The 10652-nt window shown below is 40.0% G+C and overlaps 1 protein-coding gene across 4 annotated transcripts in view; it reads right to left on the bottom strand.

Annotated features, from left to right (window-relative positions):
* Positions 1-10652, bottom strand: part of PAX7 (paired box 7) — a 77068-nt gene continuing 66416 nt past the window's right edge. For all 4 annotated transcript variants that reach the window (XM_075190710.1, XM_075190708.1, XM_075190707.1 and 1 more), the window contains exons 8-9: positions 3676-3922; positions 1-2210 (exon numbers count right to left, since the gene is read on the bottom strand). In XM_075190710.1, coding sequence (XP_075046811.1) covers positions 2095-2210; positions 3676-3922 — 363 coding nt within the window. In that variant the 3' untranslated portion in view covers positions 1-2094. The remainder of the gene's footprint in view (positions 2211-3675; positions 3923-10652) is intronic.

The following is a 10652-nucleotide window of genomic DNA, read 5'->3' as shown; positions in this document are numbered from 1 at the left end:
TAGGTTTCATCTTCTTTAATGCATAACAACAATGCCTGAGGTACACAAAAACACACACAGGCACAGGTAGTTAACCCCGTCACTGCTACAGTGGTCGTCCGTAAGTCGCTGACGTCCACCAGCATGAATGAGGATAAAACAAGTACAAGTTTATCTTTCTAATCTACGACTTTATATAGCTGAATAAATTATAGTGGGATTATATATATATATATGTATGCACATATATATACATATATATGTACACACTTACGCGCACATTTGGAGCGACGTGGGATCAGACACAGAGGCGACAGTCAGTTTTTCTGGAATGCTATCTAGTGCTAGATACAGGAATCCTTGTTGGTGGGATTAGACTAAAGAGTTAGAAGCTTTTAATATACATGTGTAGGTGAGATACTGCAAGCACCCCAGACAGTCCCTGTGATCGGGGGCTGCATCCCTCAAATGTCCATTTTATAGAAATATTTTTTAAAAAACAAATCAAGTGTCCATTTGTGCATTAAGTGATTGCTGCTCCTTTTTTGATAGAGGAAACTACATATGGAATGTCTTAGTCTTTATACTGTCTTCTTGTCGTTGTCCTCTTCAAAGGTCCATCTGTAAGAGCATTTTGTTCTATAGTATGGGATAGAAGTGTCCTTTGCAGATAAAAGCTTATCATGATGTGGAGTGTTGGTATTTTAGAAAAATTGTGCCATTTGCGCCTCAACACCAATTCCCTATATCAATAATTTTCTCATGGAACATAATATATAAATCTTCTGAAGACTTCACATAATTCTTATACATCAACCTTACTATACATCTTTTGTTGTGAAAATATTCACAGGAAACTATAAATGGGTTTCATCACTGGAATGATTTGGAATGGGGTACTTATACTATATACATATCTTCAACCAGGGGCTAAAATTGGAATTTAAGGATTTAAACACCCTTCAGCACTGGTTTAAAAGGTTCATGGAATAAAGTAGCTGTTCCTATTTTAATAGAGGTCCGCAGTACTGCCGTTACCGGGCATTAATTGTTGTGGTATGAGAGACACAGAGCAGTCTGGAGATCGCTGCAATCTCAGTGTTCTATCATCCTGGAATGTGAGCAAGCAAATTACGTAAATATCATGACTACATATGTTTGGATATTACATCTCTTGTTTGGTACAGTAAAGGAGCTACATGCTTTTGACAATTTTAGATTATCCTGGAAATGATGCAGAAAAACTTAATCTTTATTTCATTGAGACATTTAGCTTGGGAGGTAACTGTCAGTTTTGAGCATGATGCATTATTAAATTATTCTTCCAAGATGAGGTTTCCATCCCAACTCAGCACATTACAAACATTTCAAGTAAGGTTCGGGGCAACTTAGGCCTGACGTGGACCTCTGTAAAGTGACCACCCCATCTCTGGTCCTGTGGTACAGAATAGCTGATCCTGGTCTATGTTATCCTAATAACAATATTGTTTTAGTAAATCTGGGATTGCTTCCAATACTTATATTTTCACATCAGAATTATCCTCATTTCAGGAAAAGCAGAATGAAATAGTCTGTGAAAATGTACCAAATTCTCAATTAAGTAAACATTCTCCAGAGTGTTTATTCTGGTTGGGTGGATTCACTCCTCTGAGTAATCTTCCTGGTTCCAGAACTTCTGTTTATGGAATGTTTATTGGACTGTTGTTCAACCACAACTTACCATACGGAATGAACAACTGATAAAAGCATGGATGGGTCAACATCTTCTAGTGATAACATGACAGATTTTCCTTATCTGTGCTTGTTCTCATCCATTTTGTAGCCAAACAGTGTGTTAATCCAAACCAGACTAGCTCTTGCTGTTGCCATCAGTTGGCTGAAAAGTTTGAATATCATGTAAGAGTGTTTCAGAGCATGCTGGCAGACATTAGAAGGGACCACTCCTGGGATCAGATGCCAATGCTTTCTGGTTGCAGTCATTGGAAGGTCAAGTATAGAGTATTTGCTCTATTTAGTTGTCCCAGAGGATGAGAGCAAGGGGTGGGCACAAACGTATGCGGGGAGATGTACAGGACAGCCCTTTGGCTCTTGTGACAATTCTGGTGTGAAGACTCTTTAGTATGCTTGTCCGGTCTCAACAGGTAAAAGGCCCAGGACAGCCGAATGCTCGCCAAGTTTCATCCGGCGCTGTGTGGACAGGCTGACGTTTTTAGCCAAGTAATCAACAGCAGCTGTAAACACAATTAGTAGGGAATTACAATCCATCCATATCTACAAACAAATCAGCATCCTGGGTTTTAGCTCAGTAATTATTATTGTTTACTCAGACTCTTGGTGCTTAGAAGTGTTTAAAAATACCTATTTCAAGCATAGTTTCAACCAGTATTGAAAGTCATGTTTTGGGGGGGAATTTGATAACTAACACATGAATACAAAATATGACTTTCCTGCCTTGCCACAAATCATCCAGTGTCTGCAGTGGTCAGAGGAGGCTGTCCTCACCGCAGCATGTTGTCACTGGGATCGCAGCAAAGCAGGTAATATTTTGCTTTTTTGTTTTACTCTTTAGGGTGGAATTATCCTTTATTTCTCTGGCATTGTAGATTCTTTGGCATTGTAGATTCAGGCTGTATATTACATGACAGCATGCCAATCACCTTTTATTAATCACAACCAAACAAGCATGCAGCTATCTCATCTAAATAATTCACATTCTTTTCAACACAAAAGCTCTTCATCCCTGCTAATGTCCCAAATTAAATTAATGCCGATTTAGAAGTTACTGCCAATAAGTAAAGAAATATGAGTCGTCAGTGATATGTCAGCTTCATCCCTGGGGGAGAACTCGTCCAGACAGGACTCTTATTAGAGTTGTCATATCCATTAGGTTTTTCTTCACGCTTCTGTTTACTATCAATGTGGGCATCAGAGATAGACCTGTCTGTGCCAAGTGCCCCGAAAAGTCACTGGATCTGGTCTGGCATGGAATAAATAATGTGCAGTGTTTGGGAGCTGTGCTGAATTACTCTTCTGCATTATAAAGAAAGAGAAGTTTGCTGCACTTTTTCTGGGGAGCTGTAAACCATTTCCATATTTGGAAGTCACTGATTTGTTTGTCTCTTTCCTATTGGAGTTTCTTGGCATCATATATCACCAACCAGGTCAGACACATTGCTGCATCTGAGAAGTATGAGGCATTGTGCCTGGTCTAGGCACCTTAGCAGTTGTCTTTGCATCTTTCTAATGAAAGCAGAGGGTGCCTGGGGCTGGAGGTGGAGTAGATTCTTACTATTAATTGCAGGTGTTCCCTTAACATGCAAGAGGTGGGAGAAGGGTCAGATCAGGAGCACAGGCAGATGAAACACATGTTTCTAATTTAGGTTTAAGAAATTAGAGGCTATTATGGAGGTGAAATCATCTGCACTGTTTGGTGCCGACCCTGGCATCCATGAGATATTTAAAGTTTTAGGAAACGTACAGATGGACAATAATATTATGTATTCAGTGCATTTTGTTAAAGCCTGCGACATGGCACGCAAGAGTGCAATATACTGCAGGGAAGTTACAGAACACACTCCTAACCATGACTTTCTAATTCTTTCCTGTGTCCGTGTGAATATTTTGCACATGTTTATTGTGTTGTAATGGTCACGCATGTTGTAGGAACTACACATATATGATGTCACTGATACTTACTTTGTCCATACTGTCCATACTGATAGCTGGCCACAGGATCCATGCTGTATCCTGTTGTGCTGTAAGTTGGGGCGCAGTAGGACTGGGACGTGGGGAGGCTTTCCACAGACTTTATGGAGTCACTGCGCTGGCTGCAGCTCGCTGAGAGGGAGTTACTGGTTTCCAGCCCGCCATGCAGAGGGGAGATGGAGAATTCTGACTGAGACTGTGGGCCCACTCCGTTAGGACTACTGAGAATACTCATTACCTGCAATAACAAGAGCGACCAGTCAGGACCATGCTCATCACAGCATTAGCCTTATATTTACATTACATTTATTCTACAAATCAACTGCTGTTAGATTAACGTTTCATTTTACATAAAATATCATTTAGGAAATTCTCATTGTAAAGAAGAATAAATCCATTAAGATTATTATTAGTAGTATAATTATTATTAGTAGTATTAATAAACAGATTTCAGAGAAAAGGCAACATAGCTATCCTGACCTGGGTAGGTTAGTTTGAAACCTACCAGCAATTCAGATGTTCAAGCAGGGACACTTAAACCTCATCCTATCCTATATGGTTAATCTGTTTGGGCCCACAACAACTCCTTTGCATAGAAGCCATATCTTGCACTGATTGAAACAACTATGAAAGTTGGATATGTGGCTGCACATCTTAGGCTGTATTTCATCATTATCATCATTTATTTATATAGCGCCACTAATTCCGCAGCGCTGTACAGAGAACTCATTCACATCAGTCCCTGCCCCATTGGAGCTTACAGTCTAAATTCCCTAATATAGACACACACTCACACATAGACAGACAGACAGGGAGAGACTAGGGTCAATTTTGATAGCAGCCAATTAACCTATCAGTATGTTTTTTGGAGTGTATTTGTGCTATAAACCAGAGTTTTTTAGTCCATAGTTGGACTACCGAAATATTTAAGGAATGGTTTGCATGTTTGCCCCAAATCCTTTCAAAAAGGATTAAATTCCTATTTTTTTGTTTTGAATGACAATACTATTTTATAGCAGAGAGACCTCATTGCTGTAATTACAATGTATGGAAACATTACACTTACATATAATCACACCAGAAACAGGTATTGTTATACATAGATATAGCACTAAAACATGTAATATACGGGGTTAAATACACTTTATAAGAGTTTATTTGTCAGTGATTATAAAATCAGACTTTTTTAATTATAAAATTAATATATTTTTTTTTAACTTCATTATCCAGCATAAATCAATAAGCAGATTTTGGAAGATGTGGAATATAGTCCATTCATAGCTTCAGTGTCACCCATGTGACTATCAGTATTATCCACTCACTTACTCTCCCTCTGATATCAGTCATGAAGGCAATGGGGATCTGTAAATGTAGACATATTCTGTCCTGTTCCTGACCCCTCTTGCTTGCTATCCATCCTCATAACCGCTTTCACCTACCCCCTGCCCTTTGCCGAAAACTTGCTTAGCAGTTCCGCCACAGACAGGGGTGAGGAGGAGGAGGCTGTTCCTCTGGAAACAGGTTAATGTGATTTCTAGAAGTGTTTGAAGCTGGGGTCTTGAGGAAGGGGTAGTATTATCCCCTGCAGTACAGGGGGACTATGCTCCCCCCTTCACCTCGCCTCTATAATGTATTACTTCTTAGTATATTACCATCACTAACCAAAAATCAATTGCAAGGCGACATCTGTAAGACTTTATCTGCAGGGATATCGGGGGCCTGTCAATCCGTCTGACTGGCAGATTTCACTCCCTCCCCCCTACTCTTTCTATCGCCCCTTCCTACTTTCTCTGCACTGCTGCCCCAAATCAGTCACACTCTATTTCCATTAACCTTGCCTCTGCCTGACAGCCTGCAATGCTTTGCACTGTGTTTATAGGCACTGGAAGGGTTAAGTAGACGGCTGTCCTACAGACTGATATTTATATAAAGACTGATGACTTTCATAGTGGAAAATGGTATATACAATGTTTTACAATTATACATTAGTGGTAATGAGACCACAACATTGATTTTGAGAGTGCAGAATAGCTATATAAGGTCAGTTAAGATACACATCATCACCATCACCATTTATTTATATAGCGCCACTGATTCCGCAGCTCTGTACAGAGAACTCATTCACATCAGTCAGAGACACCCAGTAAGAGACGTACATGAATACAATATATAATCCCATAAAGAATGTGCAAAGTAGTAAAATGTCACTTGAAAGTTGTCATGTCACTCATTTGTTTTATTCTCCATGTGACCTAAACTCACAGACAATATGTATGAATGGAAGCTAGCACTTTTATGCTACATACCAAGACAGCACTGAACAGATAACCCTGGTGTATGTGTTTAACCCTTGCATACTCTGGATCTGCTAAACATAGACACAGTTCTCAACCTTGACCATAGGTCACTTTGTCAGTAGTCTGAGACATGTGTTCTCTCTAGCAGTGGGATATGTCCTTTTACTGCCCCCTTCCTCTATATCTCTCTGCACATTCACTCTCTCTTCCCTCAGCAGACACTTCTCCCCTCAGGAGGTTTCATCATCCTCTCCGTACTTTAAAAGAAGAGGAGTTAAAGAAATGTAATTAATTCCCTCTATTTCTGAGCTGGGCCTGAGGGTCTGTGTCCGTGGAGGCTCCAGCCAGGGAAATCTGCACCCTTTATGATAAACCGAGTCAGCTTTAGACGTTCAAGTGCAATTAGGATCCCCCATCTCGAGACCATCAGTCCTTCCAAGTTCTTGGGCCGCAGGAGGAACAGAAATTGAGCTGCAGAGAAAACTATATGAAAGTGGAAGATAGGGATGAAAGACTGTCCCTGGTATACAGTGCGGACAGATCAGCCAGATGCCAGGATGTCAGGAGATTAAACAGCAACTGTACAGAAACTAGCAGTTTCTAAAGAAATTCTACTTCTCTCCTAGCTGCAAATTGTTATATAACTGCTATCTCATATATAATAAACGTAGTAACAGCATTAAAATACAGAGCCACTGTTTTGGAATTTGTTATGGAAATTCCAAAGTATCAGGGTGAAAACAATCATTCAGACATTTATTAAATACGTTTTTAATGTTAGCAAACGTATAGTTTATATATTATATATACTACATATTTCCAACAATGGAGACAGATGTGGGAGCGTCCTGATAGCTCCTGACAAATGGTTTGCCGATTATTTTGTATTGCATATTTTATCCTAACTTTTGATAGTGATACTGATACGTTTGCATTTTATTTAGTTCAGAGTTTTTTGTACAAAGCTGCTAAACTGAAGAGGAGGCCTGACATGGAGACATGGATGGTGAGGGGATAGGAGCACCTGGCTCCCAATACAGCATTTACAGTGTGATAGTCTGACCCCAAAATCTAGATATATTTATTCCGCATAGTAGGATTCAGTTCCATGTGGGCAGATTACAGAGCAGGCTCTTGGCATTGTGAGACCATGGGCTGTAAAAGATGCACAGAAATAAATACAGTGTGAATGTGTTTTAGAAGAAACTGGAATCCCAATGAAAAAAAGATTAATTTAACTTAACTTGGGTATTTAAGCCGAATGAATCCCGCTCCTTCCAGTTCACTCTCCTCACCTTCCCGTCACCCTCTTCTAGCTAAGCAGGTAGCCCTCCCCTCACTCTTTTGTTTCCCCTCAGGGTCTTAGTAATGGAGAGTTCACACTGACTTATTGCTTCAAAACAAGATTTCCTGAGATCTTTCGAGCTACCCCACCAGTGCCCCCCTTCTCCTCTATGGTGGAAGGTTCGATAAAAGTAAGAGAGCCAGAATACAAAGGGTTTTCCGAATGACACATCCCAGCCCAGGGCGCTCTTTCCCCAGCTCAGTATTGAGCACTGCACTGTCTCTCTGATCAATCACAGACCTCTATCTGTGAGCTGAGCTTAGTATAGCTGCCTGGGCCTGATGGTCATGACAAGGAGGTCAGGCCGTGATAAAATAACTGAGGACGTGATATTTGTTTATATAAGATAGGGACCTTTCTTTCTGTGTTCCTGGATTCACTATGCCTAATCCATGATATGCCAATATTAGTCAGCTCATACAATAATGTGTAACTTCCTAGAAGTCTGTTTTTTATTTTCCATTATTTTGTATGAAGGTTTAAACATAAACATCTGAAATCACCCTTTAGTTTTCTAACATTTCCAGTTTTGCTGACTTACATGTGTTTTCTTCTTTAAACCCCTGTGCACAAACGCTCCATCGCAGTCTTCTCCATACAGAGATTTACACCTTTTACATATTATGCAAGAAAACCCCAAGTGATATTACAGTGATAAGATACATGATAATACTAAGCGGCTGCCTAGTAGGCTTTGCTGGAAGTGGATATAAAGCCAGACAGGACACAAGTGCTTAGGTGCTGGGCCATAAACTTGATCTTCTAGTTAGGTTAGGAAGTTTGATCACTGCGTACACCCTGTAAGAAGTTGTTGTACACTACAAGGGTGATGCCGTAAAGTAGTGCAGGAAATGATTGCTGGGATATCAGGTTACTTGATACATTTGGAGGAATTAGTGTCCTTGTGAATCATTCTGGTTTGCTAACTGTGAATGAGATTTGACTACAGAACATCATTGTGGAAGCAGCCTCTTCAGACATTTGCCCACTGAGTTTGCGATACCATTATATCCAGATGTAAGTCAGTCTCCAACATCTGTAACTTATCTCCATCATAACATTTGTTTTCTACTCCAGCACTCATTTATTTTCTCCTAAAATTGAAGCTGAAAGATGGGAAGCAATAAGGAAATTGAGCAAGAAAATTAGGAGAAGAAAAAAACAGAGAAAACAGAGAAGATTGAAGAGGGAGGGGGCTGTGAGAGAGGAGGCCTTCTGATTGTTTGAAAGATATGACTATTTAGAGAGAGTGACTGCATAAATTTAATTAAAGCGTTTTCACGCTGCAAATGGCTGATTGTAATTATGTTCCCAGCCTCACTTAGCAGAGAAGATGTTGCCTCTTTGTGTAATGAAGGACAGCGAGCAGATGACAGCACCTATTCAGCAGGCTCTTTGTGTCAGGTGTTTATCTGTGGGATGAAATCGGGGGGAAGGGGGGTGAACAAAGATAGGACCAGACTGAAACGGAGCAGTGAAGCTATGTAGTTCTATCTGTTACTAGTGTAAATGGGAATATTACATATACACATAACAGATACTCCTCTCCAGTTCTTCTATAGATAGACTGCAATCTGGGTGAGCACTCTACAATAAAAAAAAATGCTGTGTTATAAGCAAAATGTGCAGTAGGTTACTAGTGTCCATTTAAAGCAGCAACATCCTGGAAATGGGTCCCCTGGGTCAATTTAACACCTACCCTTGGTTCTCATTGCTAATAAATTAATTTATTCTTAGCTGTATTTATCGCTACTACTTCAACAGTACATAGTTCCATGTCCTTACTACTAAATCTCCTGCAGTGTTTATCCACATTACTTCATGACATGAGCTCCCTGTCCCCAAACAGCTGTCTGCATGTGTGTCACCGGAACAAATCATGCTAGTAATTCCCGAATTTCACTTTTATTCTGTCTGTTTCCCTAGAACTTTTAAACACTTTGGATCTATTTACGTTACACATGCACCTTACTAGCAATGTATAAAAATAATAATTTCCCAGTCCTTCTCTACAGGAAGATTTGCACTGTGTCTATGTATACAGGTTTTGTTTTCTTCACACTTAGGGTCTCCTAAAAAATAGAGATTCTTCTGCACATGTTCTGAAAGCCAAGTGTTGCATGCTCCTCGGGCACTGAGGCCAGTGTGAATATCTGTGTGAGGGATGGGGTAGGCTGGAGGTAGGGAGAGTGTTGTGGGCTAATTGAGGCAGATTAGGACACAGATTGGCAGTGACAGAAACTGGGCAGTGACAAGGAGGGGACAGTGAGGGCCGATTAACACCCGAGAAAACAAGCTGTCACATCTCACAAGACGTTAAATCCACACTCCACTGAAACGCGTCAGTTCCATTAACCTTCTTCTCCCCCAGCTACGTCTGTCCATCTATCTCTATTTGCCTTAATTTAATTTGGAAGGTCTGCTACTTTGTTCCTCCATTTCAAGCTCTCGGTGTGCCTCATATCCTGGCTGCCGCTGAGTTAACTTACAGCAGGTAGCTTGTGATCAGAGAAATCCTTTGTATGTGAATGCAGCCAAGACCAATGACCTTCGTTAAAGTAGCATTTTTTTGCGCACAATCCTAAATCTATGCTTCTACAGCTGTATTTTTATTGTACTTATATTTAAGATATGTGCAAAGATGCGTCTCCTAAACAGTGTATCTTATATGTGTATATTAAAATCGGGTGAATGAATGAGGAGCATGGTTGATTTGCGTCTCCATGCCTCTTCCGCACTAAATACCCCTGACCCATATTTCTGTGTCCAATTGAAAATTCTCCCAAAAGCTGTATGCATGCACCATGGAACAATCTTACACACATTGTATTTTTATGTGACTTATATCCATCCTTAAATTTGGCCCCAACTCTGCAGAATATTACGAGAAGAATGTTTTACAAAAAGAATAAAGGCAAATATTTTCTGTAAAACTCCCTTCATACACCCACCCATAAGATACAAGAATTCTTCATTATCTGCTGCGGTTATGTGTGTGCCCCCACCTCAGTGGTAATATTATTATTATAATATGTAGAGGTGAGGTCAAGTGGTAACTGCAAAAAAATGAGCAGATGTCTCAGCATAATGGATGGTACACTGAAGACTTATCAGACCTTGGTCAATATGTACACTCAGAGTGAGTGTTTTTATAGCTGTCAGAGATGTGTTCAACATAATGTTTTATTAATGGCATAATTGGCTATTTGTTTACTGTAAAATATACCAAACTCATTTCATATCTAACATGCTGTCCCATTGTTATTACTGTATTGTGATCATGACATTGTCACTTTTTCCTCTGATACAGTGCTATAGAGTATATG

The sequence above is a fragment of the Mixophyes fleayi genome, chromosome 11 (assembly GCF_038048845.1).
Source record: "Mixophyes fleayi isolate aMixFle1 chromosome 11, aMixFle1.hap1, whole genome shotgun sequence".
In the NCBI taxonomy this organism is placed as follows: Eukaryota; Metazoa; Chordata; class Amphibia; order Anura; family Limnodynastidae; genus Mixophyes; species Mixophyes fleayi.
This window is presented reverse-complemented; position numbering and strand designations above follow the sequence as displayed.